This window comes from Vulpes lagopus, chromosome 2, assembly GCF_018345385.1.
Source record: "Vulpes lagopus strain Blue_001 chromosome 2, ASM1834538v1, whole genome shotgun sequence".
Classification (NCBI taxonomy): Eukaryota; Metazoa; Chordata; class Mammalia; order Carnivora; family Canidae; genus Vulpes; species Vulpes lagopus.
In genome coordinates this window covers 79,907,974-79,934,912 of record NC_054825.1, presented here as the reverse complement: position 1 = coordinate 79,934,912, position 26,939 = coordinate 79,907,974, and the positions used below count along the sequence as shown (strand labels likewise).

General features: G+C 41.7%; 1 protein-coding gene across 1 annotated transcript in view; it reads left to right on the top strand.

Annotated features, from left to right (window-relative positions):
- Positions 1 to 26,939, top strand: part of FMN1 (formin 1) — a 419,007-nt gene that overhangs the window by 298,500 nt on the left and 93,568 nt on the right. Inside the window, 1 exon segment of the mRNA XM_041746469.1 lies at positions 1,101 to 1,221. Within this exon segment, the coding sequence (XP_041602403.1) occupies positions 1,101 to 1,221 (121 nt within the window).

Sequence of the window (26,939 nt, the reverse complement as noted above, 5' to 3'; positions counted from 1 at the left end):
TCTTGGAGGAAGTGCTATCTGTCTTAAGACTTGAAGAATGATATGAACAAGAAGACATGAAGACTTTGTGTAGAAGAGTTAGAAAGCGATGGCTTTATAGACAAAAGTCCAGGCATAAGAGAACGTGGCCAGTGCTGTCATTTTATGGATGTTAAGGGGAGGGAGGTTGAGATAGGGGAAGGTGGAAGACGGCTGAGGGCATAGACAGAGGCCAGATCATAAAGTGCCTTATAAAGCAGTTTCAGAGTTTGGAGTTAGTCCTAATGGCAGTAGGAGAAATGGAATGTGAAGGAAAGCTGGCAGAGTAGCCTGTGTGGAGAGAGGAAGGGCTGAAGACTGCCTGAGATATGCAAGATTCAGAGCTTACATTAAACAACCTCAGGGAGAAAGCAGATGGGACTGGAAAAGATGTATTTGAGGCCCAGCTTTCTTTCCATGTGTCTGAAGCTTATTTCCCAGCTTAGATCCTCTACGAGGTAGAGTTGGGGAGCTTGTCAAAAACTATGGCCAACCATGCCCTCAGCAAGTATCCAAGATAAGCCAAACAAGATTTGGCAAATCTTTATAAATATGTGAAGAATTTTATATCACACACACACCCCTCTGAGCTTTAAGCTACAGCAAAAGGTAGGTAACAGCATAAGGCAGCGTGACTGTTTCTCCCATCGCGGTGCTGTCTTGTCCAGCACCTTCCAGTTCACACCCATTGGCATACCTCAAGGATAAGTTATCTAATTGCTGCCATGTGAAACTCGAACAGGGACTTTGAATTTAAGTACTTTCATGTGTCCCTCCCATGTCTTTTTCCATGGGAGTAGGGCGTCCAAGATCAGGACATACCTGACAATTTTCTCTTTGATTCATGAAACAAAATAGAACAAGACCCATGCCAGAGCCAGAGCCAACCTCAGTGTCAATAAGATCAAAATGATACTGTAGAAGACACAAAAGCATTTCTGAGTAACCAGTCCAAATTTAGGAACAGCAGAGGAGTGTTTCTCTGATTCTTATTTGCACGTCCAATAAAAGATGTTTTGGAATTTCAATTGAAAGTGACAATTGGAAAGTATAATGTACCCTTGTTAACCGTTGTCTTTTAGGAAGCAGGAACAGAAAAGAGTGTTTTCCCTCTGCCCGAACCACAAGATTTCTTTCTGGCTTCCCAAGTCAAGTTTGAAGACCTCATAAAAGATTTGAGAAAACTCAAGAGACAACTAGAAGGTAACAGGAACTCTTCTGTTATTATGATAATAGCTAAGATTTTTTATATTTTTAAATGATTGAAGAGGATCATTGATGTCTGGTTCACAGGGTGGAATTGGTGCAGAGTTCAGTTATGGTGCACCATGGCCCTCATGAAACTTTCCATCTTTTAGGCGCTATTTGGAGGCACTGGGTTTGCATAGCCCTTTTATTAGTGTTAATTTGCACTTCTTATGTCTACAGCTTTTACATCTACATTTTCCAACATATAACAGATGTCATCTTCATGATAAAAGCAGCAACCTTTTTATTGAATGCTTACTATCATCTCATATTATTACAATGACCCTAATAAGCAGAAACTATACCGACTCCATTTTGCAGATGAGAAAAATGAGGTTTAGAGAAGTTATGTTCGCAAGCCAGCAAGAGGCACATTTCCTGGGCTCTGATCAGGTCCATCTGATTAGAGCTCATGTGGTTTCTAGGCTAGCTTACTACACTGCCTTATACGCATCACACATGTGCATGCACACATCTCTGTTTATTCGGTTTCTGTATAGGAATCTAATAAAGATGGCAGGACCCGTAGTTAGCATTCTGTTTTAGTTTAATTTACATTTTTAATTGTCCACAGTGAAATGCTGAGAGTCCTTTTTGGCTTTTTTTAAAAGGTGAAAATATGTCCCTCCTGAGCAGGAATGTTCTTTGGCATTGCTAGAGTCTTGTGTTTTCACTGTGGAGACATCTCTTTATCCAAGTATATAAATACTTGCATTGGAGCTTGTATAACTCCAGTTGAAGAGCTCCATGGAGGATTTAGGGAGCGTGTTAATGTGGAAATGGAGCACAGAGTGCCAAAAGGCAAGCTTGAGGAAATGAAGAGCTTGAACCAGGAATATTTTTACACCAAGACATAAAATAAACATTTTAAAAATGTTTATTGTGCAAGAGAGCTCAGAAACCCAAGTCTCAGATGAAGAGCTGCCTGGAGATGGAAGGGACATGGGACAGAGCTCCTGGTGGCAGGGAGGGCCGCTTAGTTTTACTTTGGGCATAAAACTTGCTTAACTGAGAGTGATTACAAGGAAATAGAATATATCGACCTTGTGAATTATTTTTAAAGTAACATGTGGATTTTTTTTTTTTTTCCACCCGCTGATGTGGTTGAGAGTGTGTGTTCGACCAAGTGGCTGCTTCATTTCGGAATGCGATATATGAACTTCTGGTCATTCTTTTCCCTCTCCTAAAAACCTGACAGTTTTATCCTTGTCTAAGATGGGGCACTTGGTTCTTGTCATAGTTCAACAGGGCAAGCCATACTGGGATGGTTTCTTCTGTGGCTCTCCAGTGGCAGAACTGAGGCCCAGGCCAGTCCTCCATCTGGCTACAAGCTTAGCCATAGCTGAGAAGAGCCTTGCTTGTTCACCCCATGGCTGCCCCTCAACACACAGCCCCTCTAGCCTCCTGGCTCCTGGCCCTCTCTTGTGTAGTTTTTTGAGCAGAAACCTGATGTATACATGATCATTCCTCTTCTGCCTTCCTTAGAAGGGCTGGCTTTTCTGGGCATCCTGGCTAGGCCGCCTCCTTTGACATCTGCAAGTGTTTGGTGATTGATTAATAATAAAGGGATGAGAAGAGTGAATTGGATGGCACCTGGGTGGCTCAGGTCGTGATCCCAGGGTCTTGAGATCGAGTCCCCCACCGGGCTCCCCGCGGGGAGCCTACTTCTCCCTCTGCCTGTGTCTCTGCCTCTCTCTGTGTCTCTCATGAATAAATAAATGCAAAGAGTAAACTGGGAGGACAGGGGATAGGCAGGTGTTCCCACAAAGGCTCCCCCCTTTGGTGGATCTTATTTTCTGCAAGGAGATCCCAGGTGCCTTTGCACACCTCTTACTACTCAACTGATACATTTCCTCAGTCCATTTTAAGGAACCACAAGAAGTTCTGAAACTGGAGGACCCTCTTTAAAATGATGGAAAACCAAACATTGCCTCGGTTGTTTTTCTCCTCTGTACCGAGCTTCACCAAAAGACACAAGGTACCACAAGGCAAAGAGGAGTGGGACTCCCCACCCGCCCCTGCATACACATTGGATATTTAAACAAAAATGCCCTGCTAATCTTTAGAGATGCCAGTGTTTTTCACACATGAAAGGTACCTAGTAAATATTTAAAGAAAATACAGACCATTGGTTCTCTAATGAATTTCTTTTTCTTCTAAATGCCATCTGGCAAGATGGCCAGAGTCGTGGCGGTCCGTTTCATCGTCCTTTTCCATAAGGCCTTGGTGTGAGCCTAGATTGAATGTTTAATTGAAGAGGACATAATTTTCACACATACACAAAGATTTGATGAGGCTTTGAGGTTTATTGTAGCCATTAAAATGTCGTGGCTGCTGGCAAAACCCCAGAAAATGTCTAAAGCTAAACCAGATGTGATTAGCAAATTTCAAGACATCTCAGGCCCCATTTCTCCAGGCAGGCACAGTCCTTCAGAAGAAAACAGGTTTGAAGCACACCTTAGCAAAAGGGTATGAGTTACACTAGAGTTTTTGGTTGTGCAAATTTCACTGCTACAAATGGACATTGCCATTGAGCATCTTTCATAGAAACAAGAGCTCTGGAGAGCATGCTTACATAGGTAGTTGATAATCGTATCAGCTACAGTCTGTTGTGCAATTATCATATATCAGATGCTTTGCATAATCATCTCTTAATCTTTCCAATGACCCTGGGAAGCAGATATTGTTCTCAATCTCTTCCAGCACGAGGAACCCAAAGTTCGTGGTGCTCACATTACTTGCCAAGTTACAAGTGATGACCGAGCCACCTTTTGAAGCCACATAGGACTCTAAGGCGTGTGCTTGTGATGCATCCTACCTGGGACACAGAAGTCTCCATATCTCATCACAGATCAAAATGGAAAGTCATGTATTCAAGGCAGAAAGCCTCATGAAGGTACCTGTGACAGAAGGAGGGTCACTGAGTGTGTGCATCTGCACACATGTACTCTCAGAGCCACATGTGTAGGCCCTCAGACCAGAGGGAGACAGGAAAGAATTTACTTTGGGTTCGGATGGGAGAGGGAAGACATATGAGAAAGATGGGTCATAAAAATGAATAGATACATACACACACAAAAGTGAACAGACCGACATTACTGTGCTCTGGATTAAGAATTTTGGCTCTGGAACCAGATTATGTACGTTTTACTGGTTCAGTGGAAGCAAGGTCTTGTCAGGTAAAAGAACCATAAAGAAGATTCGTTTTCTGACCAGCCAAATGGGACAATTACAGAGCCTGCGTCAGAGGAGGTAACAAATGCATGGTCTGTTAGTAAAGAAAACTTTGGTAAAACTGATTAGGGATATGTACCTTTTCCTGGAAAACGCACACCTTGTAGAATCATGCCCATAACACTGAGCGGCCTGCTGGATATGTTTGTGGAACATCTGACCTCCAGAGCACTTGTGGTCTTTTTTCTACCTTGTGGAAACAGAACCAGATTCTTGGTGCTTGGGAACATGTTCCATGTTTTCTTTACTGTTCCATATCCCCAAACGACACAATAATTTTAACTTCCCTGATACTGTGATAAGTAATAATTAAGGGGAAAAATGATAGGAGTGGTTGCTATCTTTCTTGTTCTTTGGCCTTGTTTGCTGGCCAGAACTCCCAAGGTATTTTTACCAACCCGTATGTGGTAGGCAGAATAATGGCTCCCGAAAATGTCCAGACCCTAATCCCTGAAATATATTACCTTACATGGCAAAAGGGAATTTTGCCGATGTTGCGTTGGGGAGATTATCTTGGACTATCCAAGTGGACCTAATCTAATCACATGGATCTTTAAAATGAGTCTTTAAACACTGAGAATTTTCCTTGTCTGTGGCCAGCGGGAAACAGTACAGTAGAATGATCAGAGAGATGCAGTATTGCAGGCTTTGAAGATGGTGGAGGAATGTGGGAAGCCTCCAGTACTGGAAAAGGCAAAGGCAAGGAGCAGATCCTTCCCAAGAGCCCCTAGAAGGGAACACAGCCCTGTCAACACACCTTGATTGCAGCCCAGTAGGCACACATTAGACTTCTAACACACAGAGCTATAAGGTGATACGTTTGTGCTGTTTTAAGCCACTTAAGTTTGTGATAATTTGTTAGAGAAGCAATAAGAAGAAATGCACTGTGCGATGTATCCTTCCTGATTGTGCCACTTAAACCAGACGCATACACACCTACACGCGCACACACACCCCGGTGCTGAGGCCATAAGATGTACAATTTCTCAAGTAGTGGCATTCACCAGTATTGCATAAAATGTGAATTGGTGCTCTCTGAAGAAAGAGTCCATAGTCAAACAAGCCTAGAAATGCTCTATACTAAAATCATGTCCTAGGGGTTCACAGTACACATGAGCTGATACAAAGACTCTGTGAAATCCTGAGGTGAAAAAACAAGACATAATGGTTTAATTCTGTTTAAAGCATTTCCCAACCTAAAACTGGTTTTTCTTCAGTATTCCTTCACTGAATACTTAGTAATGTGTTGCAGAGCATGCAGTCTGTGAGATACAGTTTAAGAAGGCATGTTAGGGAAGCCTAGTGGCTCAGTGGTTGAGCATCTGCCTTTGGCTCAGGCTATGATCCCAGAGTACCAGGATCGGGTCCCACATCAGGCTCCCTGCATGGAGCCTGCTTCTCCTTCTGTCAGTGTCTCTGCCTCTTCCTCTCTTTGTTTCTCATGAATAAATAAATAAAATCTTTAAAAAAAAAAAAGAAGGAATGTTAATATTACTATCAAATTTTTAATATAAAGATCACTGTTGTTGGTTCATGGGGTCATTCTAGGACAACCACAATAGGAGGAGCTGCAATGAACAATTATGACCTACACCCTTTAGTATGGCCTTAGTTATCCCGGCAACACTGTCCCCAATGAATTTGTTCTCTTTGGAACAAATAGAATGGGCCAAATCCTCTCTGGTGTCTTGATGCCTGAAAGCCAAAATTAGGAACATTGGTGTCATTCAGAATTGCTCTGGCATCACCAACCTTAAATCCTTATTGATTTGATAGGATCCTATGGTAGTATTTTCTTATGAAAAGTTCATTGTGGTTATGAAAGTAGGAAAGCTGAATTAATTTTTGGTTGTTGAAAACTGAGACGGGGGTGCCTGGGGGGCTCAGTCAGTTGAGCGTCTGCCTTTGGACAGGCAGGACATATCCTGACGTCCCGGGATCAAGTCCCACATCAGGCTCCCTGCTCAGCGGGGATTCTGCTTCTCCCTCTGACCCTCACCCTGCTCATGCTCACTCTCTCGTTCTATCGCTCTCTCTCTCAAATAAGTTTTTAAAAAGAAAAAAAAAAGGAAAATGAGACAGGAACTCTTCAGATAGGTGTTGAGAAGTCAGCATGTTCTCAAAAGTTTAGGAACAAAATTAAATCACTCTTATTAACTAGCAGTAGTTACTTAGTATCTCCTGCCTTAAATGTAGGCAGTATGCTAAGTCTTGCTTGAAAATGATGCATTATTAGCCTTGCTATTCCATATATAAATTGGGAAAATGTAATTGGCAGATAGCTCTCAGTGTAAGATATTCAAACTTGTTTGAGAATGTTGGCTGAGGGGTGTGTGTGTGTGTGTGTGTGTGTGTGTGTGTGTGTGTGTGTTTTAAGATAATTTTCATGATGTCCTTCTCCCTAAATACTTAAGAATATGTATTTTAACATGTCCTTTCTTCTGTACCATTTAGATATATTTAGGAATATAACAGTTTAAGAAAGAGCGTCTGTTGACTTTTTGATATCTATTATCACTCTATAAATGTTTATCCTATAAGTATTTATCCTAAAATGTTAACTTTTTAAAACTTTCTCTGAATGAGACTCTGCATAAAATGCATAGTCCAGGCATTCAACAACTGTTAAAAATCTTCATTCTTAGCTTGAATAGTAGTAATATTTCCAAACTAACTTTAAAATACAGCTGCCACCACCTTAAGCATCTTCATTCCCAATGGCCTTATTCTGATGGAGGGACCACATTAGCTCAGGGCCATCTTGATTTTGCACATCTGTATTGTATAACACTAGGACCTGAACATTCTACCTCCAGATATAAAGTACAGGAGAATATTAATTCATACATACATGAAAATAAAAGTTCAAGAGGGAGAGGGGCTTTTTGTTGTAGGGTGTTTTGTTGTTGTTTGTAGATTTCCCAAATGATAGTCAATGTGTTTTCCAGATAAAGAAGACAGATTAAATTCATTTGTTTAGCTCCAATCCCTGTTGAAGGCCCACCCCAAAATTAATACTCATGTTATTTAGAGGCATACAGTCAATACCAGTATAATGAGCTAAAAGAAAAGGAGTTGGGGAAGGAACCGCATACCTCCACATATTAAAGCAGGCAATGGGAATGTTTTTACATTGGTTTCTCATGGCCCTAGGCAGAGACTGATACAGGGGCAGTCATTTAGCCAGTTGGATATATACTGTTACGTACTGGCAATTCTAAACAACCCCAGGGATAAATTTCTCCCTTCAAGGATGGTCATGGACCCAGGCATGGTAAGTATTTTCCAGGGTGCAGTGCATATCCATTTCCACCGTCACTAATGACTGTGCTTGCCATTTAATGAGCACTAACTAAATACCTATGGATTTGCTTACATCATTTCTGTTTCTTAAAACTACTTCCAAATAAGGACTACCTGCATTTTGACAGTAAGGAAGCTGAAGCAACTTTGCTACTAATGATGAAGCTGAGATCAGAGGCAGGTTTATCTGATTATAAAGCTCATACCCTCTGCACCATGCTTTCTTTATTTTTCTACTGTTCATAGGCCCACCCCTCAGGCACTAACAATACGATCAAGAATGAAAAAGCCTGAAGAGTAAGCCCCACTTATTTCCCTCGTTCATCTTCTAAAGGGATTACAGGTAACAGTTGGATTGACTTTAGGCTTTTTTTTGGTCTCTATTGATAACCACCGAGCAAATCTGTTGTAATCCTAGCACCTCTCGCTCCATTTTTCAAAAAGAATTTTTTAAAGATTTTAATTATTCATGAGAGACAGAGAGAGAGAGAGGGAGGCAAAGACACAGGCAGAGGGAGAAGCAGGCTCCATGCAGAAAGCCCAATGCGGGACTCAATCCCCGATCTCCAGGATCAGGCCCTGGGCCAAAGGCAGGCGCCAAACTGCTGAGCCACCCAGGGATCCCCTCGCTTCATATCTTTTGGTGTCTCTGATGCTCTGTCTCTGTCTTGGTCTCTCTCAAAATCACCTAGCCTATGTTGTATATTCCTTTATGACTCAGAAGGGGGGTCCACTGGTCTGATGTGGGTAGCCAGATGACACAGAGGACTACATGGCTGTTTAAGGCAACCTGCATGGTTTTGACTCCTTTGTTATCTCTTCATTTGTGGAAATTACATGTAATGTGGTTCTGGCATAGATGAGAAATTAAAGGAAACTTCGTGGACTTGTCAAGTCACACAGCAGAGCAGACTGTTGCTTCTCTGCTCAGGACCAGCCCTGACTGTTCAGGATAAATGACTTCTATCAAGTAGCTTTCTCTCCCCAAGAGTGTAAGTGTTCTTTAAGAGAGAAAGAAAAGAAAACTAGATCTCACCATGAGAATGAATATTCTTTTTTTTTTTTTTTTTTTTTTTTTTTTTTAGAGAGGGAAGGGTGAGAGAGAGGGGCCTGGGGAGGAGCAGAAGAAGAGGGAGAGAAAGAATCTTAAGCAGGATCCACACCCAGCACAGATCCTGACATGGGGATCCATATCACAACCCTGAGATGATGACCTGAGCTGAAATCAAGAGCCAGACACCCAATTGACTGAGCTACCCAGGTGCCCATGAGTCTTTTCGTTATTTACTCAATGAGCATGGTCCATAAGCAGTATGACTTTGGTGAGGGGAGAAATAAAGACTTTGGAAAACTGGGACAGCCTCTGGGAAAAGATGGCCAGTTGAACCTTGATTTGGATTGAACACTCATGTAGGATTTCAGTTCCTCTTGAAAAAAAAAAATTAAAGATTTTATTTATTTATTCATGAGAGAGAGACAGAGAGACAAGCAGAGGGAGAAGCAGGCTCCCTGCAGGGAGCCTGCTGTAGGACTCTATCCCAGGACTCCAGGATCATGCCCTGAGCCAAATGCAGATGCTCAATGCTGAGCCACCCAGGCATCCCTCCTCTTGAAAATTGTATTAAAAATAGTAAAGGGAATTCTTCGAAAGCATAAAGTGAAGAGCACAGAATGAAAGAGAAAACCATAACGGCAAAATTTCAGAAGCTCAAGAAATAGACAAAAACAAGACAAAATCAGAGAGGGAGACAAACCATAAGAGACTCTTAATCCTAGAAAACAAACTGAGGCCTGATGGAGGGAAGAGGAGTAGGGGAATGGGGTAACTGGGTGATGTAATGAGCACTGGGTTTTATATACAACTGATGAATCACTGCACTCTACCTCTGAAACTAATAATACACTATATGTTAATTCAATTTAAATAAAAAATTAAAAAGATGGTAGAGGTAACCTAAATAAATGGACAGAAAGAAAAAGAGAGAGAGAGAGAGAGAGAGAGAAAGAAAGAAAGAAAGAAAGAAAGAGGAAAGAATTCTAGAAAGAAAGAAAGAAGTAGTAAATGAATTTGCCAAACAAGAAAGTGGAATTCTAATCCAGGAATGGAGAAAAGTGAGAAATAACCCAATTTTTAACCACACGATTCATACATACCACAAATTCATATGTAAATTAATATGTATACATATATAAACATTCATACATAGTCATACATAAGTAAATCAACAAAATCATTCAAGAAAATTTCCCAAAATAATGGACACAAGGTCCTAATTTTAAAAGGCCCAAAGAGGGGCATCTGGGTGGCTCATTTGGTTAAGCATCTGCCTTTGGCTCAGGTCATGTTCTTAGGGTCCTGGGATCAAGCACTGTATGGGGCTCCCTATTCAGGGGGGAGACTGCTTCTCCCTTGGCCTCTACCCCTGTCCTCTACTCATGCTTACTCTCTCTCTCGAATAAATGAAATATTTTAAAAAATAAAAGGCCCAAAGAGATTCCAGCACAATGGAATAAAGTAGATCCATACCATTGTTAGAAAATTTCAGAATACTCAAGACAAAAAGAAAAGCTTCTATGCTTTTAGAAGGGGCGGGGGTGAGGAGTGAGATATGGAAAGAAATTACCCAGAATCAGGAAGCAGAATGGCTTCAGACTTTTCAATAGCAGCACCAGAAGCTAAAAACGGATCAGAATTCTGAAGGAAAATTATTCCCAATCCAGAATTGTATATTCACCAAAGTATCAATCAAATATGAAGGCAAATGGAAATTATTTTCAAACATGTAAGTCATCAAAAAATTTATCTCCCAAGCAACCATCCTTAGGATGCTACTAGAGAATGTGCTCTATCATGAAATAGGAAGACAGGAAATTATAGATCCAATGGAGAAGACAGGTGAAAAACTAAGCCAGGATAGACAGCCTTGGATGACAGCCAGGCAGAGAGAGCAAACATTTCAGATTGGATTAGGTTAACAGAATCATGGAGAAGATCCTTGAGGGACATGTAATGCACGTATCTGATGTATCTGGAATGTGTTGACCAGAGTTACACAACTAGCGACAATTTGGAGTTCATTTAGTGATAAGCACATGGAAAACAGAGGGAAACAGAAAAGTATTATGAGGGTGAGAGTGAGGGAGCTTGAGGGGGAGGTTGAGGAAAGGCAAATTAGAATTTATAAATCAGCTGGGACTGGGAGCTGGTTTTTGCAAAGTCATAGTGGTGTTAAGGTGGGATGCTCGTGTGGTCAAACCATAGTCATGCTATACTGGGAGGGGGCTCACGTTTGGTGGGTGCGGGGCGGGGGCGGGGGGAAGGAAAAAGAAATGTATCACCTATGCTGCATAAAGAAAAAAATCCAAGAGTGCCGATAGGAAGTTGTTGGAGATGTGCAATTAAGTGCTGAAGTAATCAGGTCAAATTCGCACAAGTGGCTGCCTCCGGGGAGGGAAGGATGGGGTGACAATTGTGGATGGAAACGGGAACCTGTTTTTCCTGCAACACACAGGGCTACATGTGTTCTTTTAACTATGTGCAGGTATAGCTCTGATGAATATACCAACATGGCAACAGCCACAGACTGAAGCATTTGTAAGTGACACTTAAATTTCTGTGGCATCCTAGCTTGGGATTCAAGAAATTAACTTAAAATCAATCTTAAAAATTCAGTTCTGCCTCTTACCAACCATGTGATAAAGCCATGCAACTCTGACGGATCCCTGAAGCTCCGTGAACCTCCATGGAAACCCTGCAGCTGATCATCTTCTCCTACCCAACTCCAGGATACTGAAGGTGTCAGGGGAGCAGATGTCTGAGGAAGTACTAGGGGAGGCATGGGAGGTTTTATCCAAACTCATTCAGAAGCCATGGGATTCACAGTTTGCTTAAAGTGCACTGTGTGCCCTGGGAGGGAGCAAGGGGAATCAGCCATCAGGGCTGCGTGGCTAATTCGTCACCTTGAAAGAAGCTCCAGAAGACGTGACTTGAATGATTATTGACCATGCCTAATTTATTAGCTCTTTCCACCTTTGCGGCCCATTTGTCCAAGGCAGTAGTTTGCTAAGCCCAGACTCCGGTATGGAGATGGATACATTAGCCAGAGTCCTGACAGTGTTGCCATGGTGTTAAAAATATTTAGTTTTGCAAGCAAAGTTTTAGAAACAATAAAAAAAAAACTTTGATATGATTTATTTTCGTAAAGTGATTTCAACAAAACAGACATGAGGGACTGGGTTTGTAGTAAGTATTTCAGAAAGGCAGTGGGTGTAAAATGTTGATCAGCGTGGTGACTTTTGATGCAAAGCATTCAATTAAGTGCGTTGTGGTGGGTAAAGGTCACCCATTTCCCAAATGGGATGCCTTCAAAGACAAGTCGTACAGAAAGGAGAGAGGATACGGAAACTGAAACCTGATTCATTCATTTAATTAATGGAAAAGAAACTTGTGTTTTCCTTTGAAGCCAAGGTTGTGACATCTCTAGGTGGGAAGGATGAGTTATGTCCCACCAGTGTCCTCCTCTTAGCTCTCCCTCTACTTCAACCTTTTATTATAAATCAACACAGTGAATAGAATTGATTTTGTTTTACTTTTCTCTGACAAGAAGCGTAAAACACTGAAAAGCTACTGTCATGGAATGGTCTGAGTCATGGGCCCTGAGTTCGGATCCTTGCTCCGCAAGCTCTGTGACCCTTGACATGTCCTGTCATCCCTTTGTGTCTCTGTGCCCTCGTGGAGAAAGGCAGTTGCCATGCCTGCCTCGCAGGCTGTTTGAAGGAGAGCCCTGAGCCATATGAAGGAGTCCCAACGCAAAATATCAGCAAAATGAATAATACTTTTCCCTGACTCCCTTTATGCTCTCATTTCTGATATCCAGTCCCAGAGCAAATCTGGTTCAGTCTTTCCCCAAGACAAGCCTTGAGTCCGTTCAATGCCCTCTGCATCCCCAGCACGTTTCTCATCCAAGCAGCACCTTCCCTCACCAGGGCCCCTGCTCCCACGCATGCCCTCTCTTTAATTCAGTCTCTGCTCATCAGACAAGTCAGGCCACCTTGTTTCATATTCGTGGCTCTTGGAATAAAATCCAACCTGAAAACCTGCATCTATGCCTTACAAGTTTCTACATGGTTGGACCTCTGCTACCTTTGCTGTCGCTTCTCATGCCACCCCACCTGCTCCAGCCTCACAGGACTTTGTCTTCCAACCCAAGAAGCTTGTTTATGTTTTGGGACCTTTGCAGCAGCTATTCATTCTGCCTCGACTGTCCTGATTTTAGATATTCCCATACCTCCGGGCTTCCCCAGTCACCCAGACTATAGCAGCCCTGTGAACAGTGAGCTCTGCATCAGGACTCCCTGTGTGGATAGTGCTATGGTTTCCTATTTATTTGTAAATATCTCCCTACCTTCCCTCCTCCCCTGCTCCTTGAGGGCAGAGATCTAATGACCTCTTCAGGGTTTATATCTATGGCGTCAATCAATACCTGCCACAGAGTTAAGTGGATGAGTGAGCCAATTAATAAGTGGTAGAAAAGACTCAACTTCTGGTAATTGTTGACCTTGCTATTAATGGAAAATTAGATTATTTCCTTATGGGAGAAGATGTCAATCAGATACAAATAGGTAGAAACCTTAGGGAGATATATTATAAAATTGTACAAAGGGAGAACTCACGGCCATGAGAGGTAGTGGGTGTTGTACCCACTTCCGATTGGAAACGGTGTTACAATAGCTGCGTAGGATAGATGACATTAGGAAGGGGAGTTGTGCTAGATGATTTTGAAAGTGAATTTCAACTCTGAATTTCTAAGATGATCCTTACTATGCTATTCCAGTGCCTTCAACAGTTCTCTTTACTCAGTGAGAGTTACTGGTCTCTGCCCTAGACTTTGTTCATTGAACATCTAAGAATCCCTGGAATTCTGGCCATGTACAGGATATAGTATATAAAAGTTAACTGCAAAATTATACCAAGTTTAGATCTCAGGTATTCTCTTTCTAAATGGCAAGAATCTGCTCTGGAATTAATCCATGCCTCAAAAGTTCTGGCATTGAGACCACCTAGACATCATAATTATAGAGTAGACCCCTTAGCCAGTGTGGTCAGTTAATGAGAAAAGTTGGCCCAATTCAAGAATCATAGAAAATCATACTTGGGTCCCTTAATCTTTAACTTAAAACCAGTTAAATATGGCATCATTCCCACACTTTTTTCAAAATGAACTTTTTATGTTTAGTTTGGAATAACTTTAGGTTTACAGAAAAGTTGCAAGGATAGTATAGAGAATACTCATATACCCCTTATCCATTTTCCCCAGTGCTGATGTTATTTTGACAACATCTCACGTTTTTGGGATGTATTCATCGAAACTAAGAAATGGCACTGACACATTTCAATTAACTAAAGTTTCGTATCTCTCTGGACTTCACCAGTTTTCCATTAATGTCCTCCTTCTGTTCCAGGACCCAAACCTGAGTACCAAGTTGCCCTGAGTTGCCATGTCTCCCTAGCCTCTACTGTTCTCTGCCACCTATATTTGACAACAATATTTTAGCTGCTTCTACTTAAATTTATAGAAATAATGCTTTTTCACAGTCATAGAGTGTGGCCTTTCAGCTGCAAGCTTTCAGCATGCTGTGGGAATGGGGCAGGATAAGTAGAAAGTAGCATTTATTTGGCAACTTTATGAAGGAAGTGCCTTTCACATTCCCATTTGTAAAAAGAAAAAGGTAGTGATGCAGTTGTCATGGTGATACCCTACTTGTGGATGTAACTTCATCCTCTGACATGCTTAGGGCAGGCCTACAAAGCAGAGAATATGGGTCTCCAAGATAAAAAGCCGAATGGCCAGCAGAGAACTTGGATCTTTCAATTACTGAGCCAGAGCTTACGCTATGTTACCATAAACTTGTGTCGGGTCAACACATTTCTTCACAGAAATAGATTTGTGGGTGGTTTTGTGAATATCAAAATATTTTCCTGCCTAAGTAAATTGTGTATCTTGGACCCTGGAAGATTCACAGTCCACAAGTGGATTCTTTTCATGTCAGACAGTGAAATGAGTGAGGTCGGAGGGAGACCTCTTTAGCCCTAGCAAAGGAGATTGGAGTTTTTGCCAATGTCCTTATCTCTTCCAGATTTCTTCCTAGATTTCTTGGCCTCAGCACAGGTCTAAGGATGGATAGAAGTCGTGGACTGTGACTTTACTCTTTAGGTACCTGTGGAGAGACCAGTGACCTGCCTGAGAGCCCTGGGCCCTGCTCTGGGTCTCCTCTGTGCCACTTAATCACATGACCTCCAGCTAACCTCCTCAGCCTTCTGTTTCTCTGTATAAAATGAAGGGGTCCCACTGGGTGGCACTGGGTGATTTTCAGCTTTTGTTGCCTTGTTCCTTACCTTTTGCAGAGCACTTTCATGGGTATTCCACATTGTTCCTACAACACCCCTGTGGGTGGTTAGGGTCAGAGGCTGTATAGCACAAGGCCAGCAGGTCTGACATCCTTGGGTTCAGGTTCTGACTCACCCACTTAAGATCTGTGAAATTTTACTCACCCTTACCTACCAAAAGGCATAAGGACTGAGCTCAGAGAATTCTTGTGAGGAATAAAATGAAACATATGGGGCAGACTAAGGTCTAAGACACCTTTGGCCATTAAGAGCCATTTGTTATCAGTCATACAAGTTGAGAACTTGGTATAATTTTCAAGGAATTATCAGATACAGAGATGAACAGCAACATGTCCAATTCTGTGTAGATGACCAGGTACCATTAACCCAGTAACTTCTTCTGTGCTAAAACTTACAAAAAGAATAAAGCTCATGGAAATCCATAATGGCTAATGTGCTAAAACTGCTAATTTGACTATTGTTTTTATACTGTTTTTCTTGACTATTTTGATGAACTTTAAAAACACTATCAAATTTTGAGGTATTAAAAAAAAACCCTCCAAAATATGAGGAGGGCCTTGTTTGATCTTCTCAGTCAGTTCATTTGTCTAGCAAATATTTATTCAAAGCCCTGAGTTAGCTGCTAATTTTAAATAAACTAACTGAAATATCAAGTCATTTATAAACACATTCTAAGAGCAAGTGTCACCCTCATTTTCTAGGGGGGAAGTTCATCCCTACTTAGTCTTCTGATTTCTCTCAAGGACAGGAATCTGTCCCTAAGAACAGTGATTAAAACTTGCTGTCAGTAGGACAGGGGTGAAGGTGAGCCAAGTTTGCCCTCCGGCTCATCCACAGATGCACAAATATTTGCAAAGCCCCTTCCTGATCGTAGGAGCATGAAGAGGAATCCACAAGTATTTGCTACCTCAAGTTCGGGGGACTAGATCCAGGACACATCCTTCCCCTAACCAGCCCCCCTGCCCTCAAATTGGATGATTTAAGCTGGAGCCAAGCTTCTAAGCTGGTTTATATACATTTCCCATATTGTCTTTCCTAAAGCTGTGATCCAGGTCATTGTGTCATTGTGAATCACAGTCAACAATGTGCTGAAGTCAGTGACACGGAGTGAAAGTAAAGAGGCAGCTAATCTAATGGGAGTAACTGAACAAGTGAACCAAGTCCTGTCACAAGTACCTGACTCATCTGGAAGCCAGGGACAGATTTCCAGGGCTCCGCGGGCCAGTGGGATGTAGCTTACCAGGGGTCCCCCTCTCCTTACCGTGACCTCAGGACTGATGAAGACCCTAGGGAGTTCCATAGGCATATCGGAGTCTGCTATGCCCAGCCTCTCCCCTAGGGGGTGAGGGGAGACTACTGCCTCTGTGTCACTATTTCAGCCATCGCCTCCACCCCCCCACTTCAGCACTGCCCTACATTTCTCCTCTCCTCTAAAAGCCTCCCTCCCTCCTGACGCATCCCACGCACCCACAGAACCCAAGGACAGCCTCCCCTGGCCTGGCGGGCCTCCCCAGCTCGCCTTCCCTACCCTGCCTTCTCTAACTGGACCAGTCACTTTCCCTGGGCCACTGTCACTCAACAGCAAGGTAGGATCAGTGACAGGTTTACAGGGGAGCGAGACTTTAACTAGCTGAGGGCCGTGTTTCCCGGGAACGCCACTAACAGCAGCCCGCCAGCCAGTCCGTTGGCCGTTTTGTCACCCAAGAAATAGCTCTAAACTATTTCTGATTTTTAGCTTCATTTTCAGACATATCCTGAGAAGTCCCAACTCTTAGCGAACTGACAGCACAGCCCTCTTTATATGAAGCCTTGTTTATAGGCCACAATTCTCCCAACAGATTTACAAGTGTCTGTGGAGTTTTAAAAGACGATTGCTTAACAGGCATTAAGTGAGACACATAGGACTGTGTAAATATTTTAGCTGGAATAGGAATTTTTTTTTAAATGCCTGAGCCAAATATCGCATTAAATCTGAAAACAGTGGCAAACTGATTAGTGGTAGTTGCCAGCTTCATGCCTTGCCAGTGATTCCTGTAGCCAAGAATAGATACCAAAATCCAACCACCAGTTTAGGTTGTGTGTTTTAAAATAACTTTCCATCCTTTTCTTTCTTCTCCTTATGCCTTTCCATTTTCTTCTTCTTTCTGTTTTTTTTTTTTAATTTTAATTTCTTCATGGTTTATCTAGATGTAAACACTCTCCAGAGTAGGAAATTACGGTTAATGTGACTAAACAGTAGAAGCTGAAAAGAGAACGTGGGCCCAGGGGTCAGAGACACTTATGGAAGGCTTCCAGCTGTCCTGGTGGAGCCATATGGGAAACAGGTTGTTTTTTGCTAATGGGGTTTATGTATCTTAATCACTAGTCTCCTCGTAGCCAGCTATTGACCTGCTGGAAGGAAATAGTCCTAAGAGCAGCATTGTTACCTCTTCCCCTCACTGATCTCCTTAAATTCTACAGAGGCAGTCCTGTTGCCTTCAAGAGTCTATGTATGAAAGAATCTGTCACTTAATTTTAGTAAAAACTACCATGTACTAAGCATTTTGGCTCCGGGGATGTTCTTTATAACTTAAGCATTTTTTTTCCAAAGATTTTATTTATTCATGAGAGACACAGAGAGGCAGAGACAAAGGCAGAGGGAGAAGCAGGTTCCCTGCAGGGAGCCAGATGCAGGACTTGATCCCAGGACTCCGGGGTCATGACCTGAGCCAAAGGCAGATGTTCAATCAGCTGAGCCACCCACGCATCCCTAACTTAAGCATTTCTACGGGGAAACCATTTCCCTGATTTGAGTGCTTGACTGAGAACATAATTTCTGTGAGAATAAGGCATACTACTACTATTTTTTTGGGACAGTAAATATTTTTCATGTTTCTTCATGTGTGTTACCTTCATAATATTTTTTAGAAGGGACTTGCTGTCCTTCTCCTCAAGATGCATTCCCTTGTCCTTGAGATGCCCAGGAACTTTGTGTTTGGGACTGCCTGCCTAAGGCTGCCTGTTAATACAGTCTACTTGGAGATCAGAGCCTCACTGATGTGCCTTTTCCTTCTATTATAACACAGCTTCCCTGTCTATTGCTTGAAATCCCTAGCCTTTTCAATCCAGTCTGAGAAATATATTTACACTAAGGTGTTAATGAATTCTTCTTCGATGGTGTTTTCTTTTTTTAACTAATATATATGCATGTCTGAAGAGATCTTCTGGAGTTGGCATCTTCAGTCTAAGCTTCTGATGTTCATGGGAACCTTGGGGAGGGATATTTTTAAATAAATGGATGGATCGATTAACACCCTATAAATCAAGTCATGCCCAATCCATCTATATTTAGACCTAGTCATGGGTGGGTGATTAATGAATATTTTTCATACTAATGTCTCTCAGACCCAGGCTGCGTCTATAACCACATAATCATCACAGTGCAAATTCTGACTCAGCTGTGATGTTTGACAGGAGGGACTTTTGAATAGTGCTTCAGACAATTCCGTGCAGAGGCTGTGGTCAGCAGCCCAGTTTTGCAAGTCTTTCCAAAAGTCCTAAAGCATGTTGGCATGTCCTCACTTGGCCCTGTCACTTCTGCTTAAATTTTTTCATGGAGAATACTCATGATCATGGGACATTAAGGTGAATGTGATCTTGGGCAGCCTCCCTCTGTGAAGTGAATCAGCATCATGGGATTCCCCTGGGCTCAAGCTTCCTGGTGGGTTTATTTTTACACAGCATTCCTCTGGGGAAAGGAGCACCCATTCTTGGTCAGAGTAGCTCTAGATAATATCTTCTTGGATGGAAAGATTTTCTTCATTTATCTATATTTTCTCTAGCTGAATTTCTTAAATGAGTGGCTATAGGAATCTGCCTCTACCTACCTCCCCCTTCCCTAATTCGGCTTCCTTCTTCCATCCTCCAGACTCTGAAACTGCTTTTGAGATGACCAGAGACCTCTATGTTGCTAGAATCAGTAGTCATTTCTCTTCCTACTTGACCTTTCAACAGTATTGCACAGAGCTGACTGCTCTTTTTTTCTTGCAGTGCTGGGTTCCTCTCAGATCATGTGACTCCATACACCTACTTTATCCAGCTGCTCATCTCCATCCTTTGCTGGCCTCTCCTCCACTGCCTGTGTGCGCCCAGGGTTTGTCCTACAGCCCCTTCTCTGGCTACATTTTTCTATCCCAGCCATGCAGCCTAAACTTTTATACATAATATGAATATCTAATTGACATCTCAGACTTAACATGTCTTAAATAACACCCTTGATTGCCCTCAAACTGGCTCATGGCTCTCTCCCTTACTCTGGCCAAGTCTGTAGCCAAATATCTTCACAGTGAGACTTTTCCTTACCATCTTACTTAAAATGACAAGCCTCTTACTTCTATGGCACTTTGTGACCTCCTTTTCCCAGAGTGGCTCCAGCTCCTTTGAATCCAATTCCATTAGTCCAGTTCCTTTGAATCAAAATCTAGCCATAGGACACTAAAGAGCTGGGAAAAAGAACAGCAGTATGTCCCTGAGGTCCAGGCATACTATTATCACTTAATTTATCCCACAAGACATGCCTTCCCATCATGCTTTACTTTTACTCATCATATTTCCTCTTTCAGAAACTACTTCCCTCTTCCTTCATTCTCCTTGGCTGGCTAGCTAACTCCTCCTGACCTTTGCAATTGAACTCATAAGTTATCTATTTTGGAGAACTTTCTCTGGCCACCACTTCCCAACCCTAGTCTGAGTTGGAAGCCCCTACGCAGTGTCCCATGACACTGCAGCGTATTATAATTTGTTGATTTCATTGTTTGCCTCTGTTTCTAGATTCTTATGACCATTTTTAGAAGAGAGATCACCAATAGGTCTGGTTAAATAGTTTGCCCTTCAACATTTAACACAATAGCCTGTTGCAGATACTCAGTATTTTGAATGCGTGATATTTGCATAACCCATGTATATGCACAGTAGGGCTAGAAACCACCCTGTCTCCTGTAATCTAAGAACAATTTACTCCAAAATCTCATCTCTGTAGAAAAACAAAGCTATCTATAAGATTTGACAAGAGGATTGGAGAGGTGCCTGGGGGGCACCTCTACCCCCTTGTAAAGGGTCTTTGTTCTGTGTGAGGTCGGCATAAAGCTCAGCCCCTGCTTTAGTATTCATAGCACATGCTCACAGCAACCACTATGAGTTCAGGAGGCTTTATTGAAACTATAGGGGTGCCCCAGGGGCCAGATATCATCATTCATTTACTCCTCTCTTGCTCTCCTTTATCTGTATCCATCTCTTCTTCTGAAAGAGACCCAGACTCTTTTCATTCTGTTATAGAAGACAGCACCCATTTCCCTGAAGCCCTCATCTGGGGATGGTGGGGTGCTTGACCCCAAGAATTAATCAAAGATTTTTTGTTTCCAATAATGACTATGTCCTGTCTAAAAACTCTGAATTTAACTTTTGTGATTGAAAAAAACCTGTATCTCATATCTAAATGAATGAATGTGGATGAAAATGGCATGATATCCAGTCTACTTGTGCTTTCTCCACCCCTACAAGCATTTACATGGATTATGCATACACATATAAAGAGATATATTTTTCACGTACCTGTGTGTATATATGTCTGTGTATGTACGTGTGATACTGAAACCAAGTGCTATCTAGGTACTGAGATCTGTACTGCATGTGTATAAGACCTCCCTCTACTCATCTGGTAGTTTATTCATTTATTTAGCAAATACTCATTGAATATCTTCATGTGGGCTAGACATTATCATACATGCTGTGGATAGAATAGTATGCAAAATACACTCTCCCTAATAAGAGATGGCCAACCATGAAAATAATAATTACAAAGAAGTATACAGTGCTTAAGACTGTAACACACCTCATTAGTATAGAGTGAGGGGTTGAAAAGAAATACTGATGAAATGACCTTTGAGCTGAGATCAGAACAATAACTAACCACTAGAGGTACTAGAGGCACTAAAGGTAAAGAAGAATGTCACTGGTGAAGGAACACACTGATGGTGCGAGGGAAGTGATCATGTTTGAGGAACTGGGAGAGGGCCATGTGGCTAGAGCACAGAATGTGGCCAGGACAGTAGAGTGAGCCTGGGTAAGTAAGCAGGAGCCAGCCCATGCAGGGCCTTCTCTAGGAGTAAGAAAGAAAGACCAATCTCTAGGAGTAATGGAAGCCGCTGGCAGGTTTAAGCAAGGGATTGGTATAATCAGATGTATAGTTTATAAAGGTCACTGACTTCACTGTGGGAGAAAAATCAGAAGGAAGCAAGGGTACATGTGGGAAGACCAGGTAAGAAGGTACTCAGGCAGCCTGGTGGCAGGTGATGGATTCAAGAGCTCTTTTGGAGTTGAAATGATGGTCTAGCCTTGTCACCTTGGGAGAGTCGTTGTCCTGGTGATGGTTACTGCAGTGTTTACCTGCACCTGCATGAGATTTTCCAGAGGTAGAGAGCATAGCATGAGAGAAAAAGAAATGGTAAAGAACTTTTATGTTTAGTGGTTGGATATAGAAGAATGAGATGGCAAAGAAGATAGCATGGTCAGAGGTAGAAGGAAATCCAGGAGCAGGGGCACAGGGCTAGGGGAAAAGTGTTTTAGGAAGGGCAGATACTTGTTCAACGAAGTGAAATCCTGCTGGGCTGTGAACTAAAATGAGATTAAAAAGAAAATTAAGGGAATCCTTGGGAGGCTCAGTGATTTAACGCCTGCCTTTGGCCCAGGGTGTGATCCTGGAGTCCCGGGATCGAGTCCCACATCGGGCTCCCTGCATGGAGCCTGCTTCTCCCTCTGCCTGTGTCTCTGCCTCTCTCTCCTCTGTGTCTTTAATGAATAAATAAAATATTTAAAAAAAAAAAGAAAATTAAGAGGGCACTGTGCGTAGGATGGGTTCCTTGGGGACTTCAGAGCATTTTCTCAGTGTTATACTTGGGATGAAATGAATTTCAATGGGTCTGGAAGTGTTCAGTGAATAAGAAATAGAAAAAGTGAGCCTAAGCAATCTTTAAAAGATAGTTTGGCTGTGAAAAGGATTAGGGTATTTATAACATAATATCTATTTACTAAACAAATATTAGGAATGTCAGCTTAATTCAAAGAGTTTGTAGGGTGGTTGTTATTTTTCCCTTGTTACTGGAAATGCAAAGGGTAAAGCTGCATACAGTATGTTATCTCACTGGCCTTAGCAGTGTTTGAATATTTCAAACGGGTAAAGAATATTGCTGGTGGCATTTTACTGCTCAGTATGCAAAGGGCTTTTCGTGTACATTTTGTTTCGTCTTTATGAAACTTTATACATCAAGAAACTTAGAAGTATTAAATAACTTTCCCAGTTGATAAAGGGTATGGAAAATGAAATAAATGTACCTTTAGATTAAGAGTAGTTCAAGGAAGACAATTTTTTGAAGTTTTGTTTGTTGGTATGTGTGTAGATACTACAGATAGATTAATATACATAAGCATTATACCACAAGAAAATACCGAAGCTTTTGTTTGAATTTTTTAAGTTAGCAGATTCTTTAAATATCTTGCTAGATTTGTCTTGGCTCTATTTATTTAATGGGTCCTTTATTTTAATAATGTTTATTGGTACCTTTTATTTTTTATTTTATTTTATTTATTTATTATTTTTTTTAATGATAGTCACAGAGAGAGAGAGAGAGAGAGGCAGAGACACAGGCAGAGGGAGAAGCAGGCTCCATGCACCGGGAGCCCGACGTGGGATTCGATCCCAGGTCTCCAGGATTGCGCCCTAGTCCAAAGGCAGGCGCTAAACCGCTGCACCACCCAGGGATCCCTATTGGTACCTTTTAAAGACTAGTGTGTTTGATTTCTCAAATACGGGTTATAGTTCAAACTCATCTCCTACTTCAGTTTAATAAAGATAACTGTTGAAATGAAGACATAGTCAATCTAAGAATTGAAAAATCACTACATGCAAAAAAAAAAAGGCACAAATAGGACATTCTTCACTTATCTGCTCATTATTGTTCCAGCTTAAGACTCAGAGTTTCTAATTAGCTTTTTTAAAAAATGCCTTTATGAGATATAATCACATTCTACCTAATTCATTCATTTAAAATGTAAAAAATAATGATTTTTGGGTGTGTTCACAGAGTCATGCATCCATTACCACAAACAATTTTAGAAAGTTTTCATTACTCCAAAAAGAAACCTCCTCACCTCCTCAGCCTCTCCATCCTTTCCTCTCCCAGCCCTAGGCAACTGTGATCTACTTTGTGGCTCCTCTGATTTGCTTATTGTGGACATTTCCTATAAATGGAATTATACAATATGTAGTTCTTTGTGATGGGTTTCCTTCACTCAACATAATGTTCTAATCGGCTTTTAAGGCATACACCCTGTATATGTACAGGCACAAGGCAGGGCTGGTGTGTGTCAGTCTGTCTGTGATCTACATTGTTCTGAAGTAACATTCTGACCCAGGTACCATGCATAAGGCCTGTGGTTTCACTCCTACTACTCAGTTGCTCAGCCAAATTTTTTTATCACTCTGGATACAGACTTTTTTCCTTTGGATGAATACAGTCACTAAAAGGAATGATTTAGACATAATAGTTACATCAACTGGATTCCCAAACTAAGGGTAAAGAATCAAAGGTAAACACCTTTGATTACATATCTACAGGTTGTCCACACTGAGGTCATTAATGCACAGTTGTCTGATTCAAACCCACAAATTTGGCTGTAGGGAGATGATTTAGCAAAATGTGTCTAGCAGCCCCCTGTGGAGTAGGTCTAGGTCTCTTCTAGATTAGATTTTCTACTTCTCCCACCCCAGGATTTTCTCTGATACCACTTACCACTCACCATGCTTAGCCTTAAAATGCTCTCCCATATTTAGCATCAGAGCTCAGGAATATGAAATAGGCATTTTTTATTTCAAGCTTTTATCATTTGTGTTTGACTTAAATCAACTTGAAGTCTTCCTTCATGTAGCCTTAAAAAAAAAAAAAGTGCAAAAAATAACCACAAAATAGTACACTCTCTTTTGGGCCTATTAATAGCCAGAGTTTTAAAATTCTTAATATTTTATCAGTTTTATTTTTTTAAGATCTTATTTACTTATTCATGAGAGAGAGAGAGAGAGAGAGACAGGCAGAGGGAGAAGCAGGCTCCATTCAGGGAGCCTGATATGGGACTCAATCCTGGGACCCCAGGATCATGCCCCAGGCCAACACAGGCACTTAACCACTGAGCCACCCAGGCATCCCAATATTTTATCAGTGTTATATATAATTTTTCCCTTTCATAGAAATCCCTCAATTTTAGCTGGCAAAAGGCTGGTTTTATTTTACTATTTTAACACATTGGATGTTGTGTCATTCCCTAGCCATTCAGTTCAAGGCCAAGATCATGAAAAAGAACTGCATACATTTATTGTGCTAATGTTGTGATTTTGATTTCTGAATTTGCTTTTAGTTTCTTTTAATAAAAGTGTGTTTGGAGGTAGAAAACTAAAAGCTTTGTCTTTCTATGTGTGCGTGTTTCACAGGGGAAGCACTAGGGAAGGACACTATACTGCCCTGGTATTACTAAACAGAGACTCTAGAGTACAGGATATTAATGTGGAAGATAATGAGTCACATTGTTTGCATGCAGTTCAAATTACTAGAAACAGAAATTACCCTGTGCCCTACCCAAGGACAAGATGTTGGTGACCTATTTGCTACAATGTTTGAGGGCAGAGATTTTACTCTGTTTTTTGTTTGTTTGTTTTGTTTTGTTTTGTTTTTTCACTGATAGATCCTCAGGTACCAAGTACACATTGTGGCACAGAGTTGGCACACACGGGGATATTGGATGAACTGGTGTATTTGTTGAGTGAATTCCTTGAGGAGAAACTCCTCAACCCGGCATTCTATGCCCTTTATATCTAACTCTGATTTGTATCTCTCAGGTAAACCCCATTGATAAAATTAAAAATTTTCTTAAGGGACACCTGGGTGGCTCAGCAGTTAAAGTGCCTGCCTTCAGCTCAGGGCGTGATCCTAGAATCCCGGAATTGAGTCCTGCATCAGGCTCGCTGCATGGAGCCTGCTTCTCCCTCTCTCTCTCTCTCTCTCTCTCTCTCTCTCTCTCTCTGTGTGTGTGTGTGTGTGTGTGTGTGTGTGTGTGTGTGTTTGTGTGTGTCTCATGAATCAATAAATAAAAATCTTTAAATATAAATAAATAAATAAAAATTTGCTTAAGTCATAGCTCTATATGTTTCTACGACAATTCTCCATATTGGTCCTTGAAGCTTGCTTTTGGAAAGCATGGGCATCTTGTAAAACTGAGGGAAATGTAGAACTGGCACAGAGCCCTAGAGGGGGTGAGGTAGGAATTAGGTAAGTAGAGAAGAGAGGGTTCTAGACTAAAAAAAGCAGAGTCTAGATAAATCTCTCCTTTCTTCTAAAAACGTATTCTGATTCCACTAAACCCACAGGTCCTTCAACTCAGAGGAACATGTTCTAGAAGATGCCCGTGTACATTTGAGCAATTAAACATGTCTTTGGTTTGATTAGTTGTACCTGGGCCAGGCCTCTATATTCTTGTAACCTACCCAGGCTTTTTAAGTGGCCCCAACAAACCTTATTCCTTATTCTTCGGTGACAAAAAAAAAAGAGAGAGAGAGAGAGACAACCACCTATGACCTTAACAGTCTAATATCTGAAATTTTAAAACTTTCAAGTCCATATCTTTCCCTAAAATGCTTCACAAGCACTTAACTTTTCAATGAGTTAAAATAACTCTCTCAATTTAGTATCTATTATTCCATTATGTTCTGGTTTTCATTATTTAATCTTTCTCACGATCACCATTTAGTAGCTAACTTCAGGAATCAATATATTTTTACTTCTGCCAAAAGTGTAATAGATAACGAACAAGAGAAATGTAGGGTGACTTTGGCTTTAAACATTGGAACTTCTGGCACAGACTGTGTCCCAGGCGACCTTGGTGGTCTAGGGATATTGAATACGCACCCTCTGGCTGGACGATAAAAGATGTTTGTGGATCTGTCAGTGACCTCTGTCCTTTGTTCATGGTCAGTCTCTGTTGTCATCATTAATTCATCTTCAGGTCTCCCATTTGTCTGCCAGAAAGCACCTTAGATAAGCCAAGTGAATGGGAGTGGGTGAGCTTGCCTGGCCAGTGGACATGCCACCGGCCTGAGACTGTCGGAGGGTCGGTCAGAGGGCAGCCATCTGCTCTGATCACGTAAAGAAGTTTCGTTCTAACAGGCCACATGGGAGGCCAGGCCTCTCGGGGTGCAGTGAGGCCCTCTGAGCACAGCAGAGATGCTGCTCCCATGCACACTGGTTTCATTTCTGATTTCAGAACCGTGAGGCTCAGACATGTAGGGCTCTTGCTTCATACCTGCTTCATCTTTCTTGGCAGTTTCTTCAGTGAATCCTGACAGTGGGTGGTAGGACTTCAGCAGGAGAACAGAAATTATCATCCCTGTGTTTTAAACAGGAGATTTGCATGGGAAGGATGCTTCCCTAAATATGGTGCGCTGCATTTGTAGTCACTGATTCTCAGCCACGACTCCCTTGCCATCCTAGTTGTGGCGTGTTTTCTGGCCAATTTTACTACCATAAAAATAACAAATAATCTTTTTGAGGCCTCTTGCCAGTGCCAGCCATTGTGCAAACCATTTTATGTGCATTATCTCACTTGATTCTGATATCACATCAGTTAAGGGGGGAGTATCCCGTTTTGC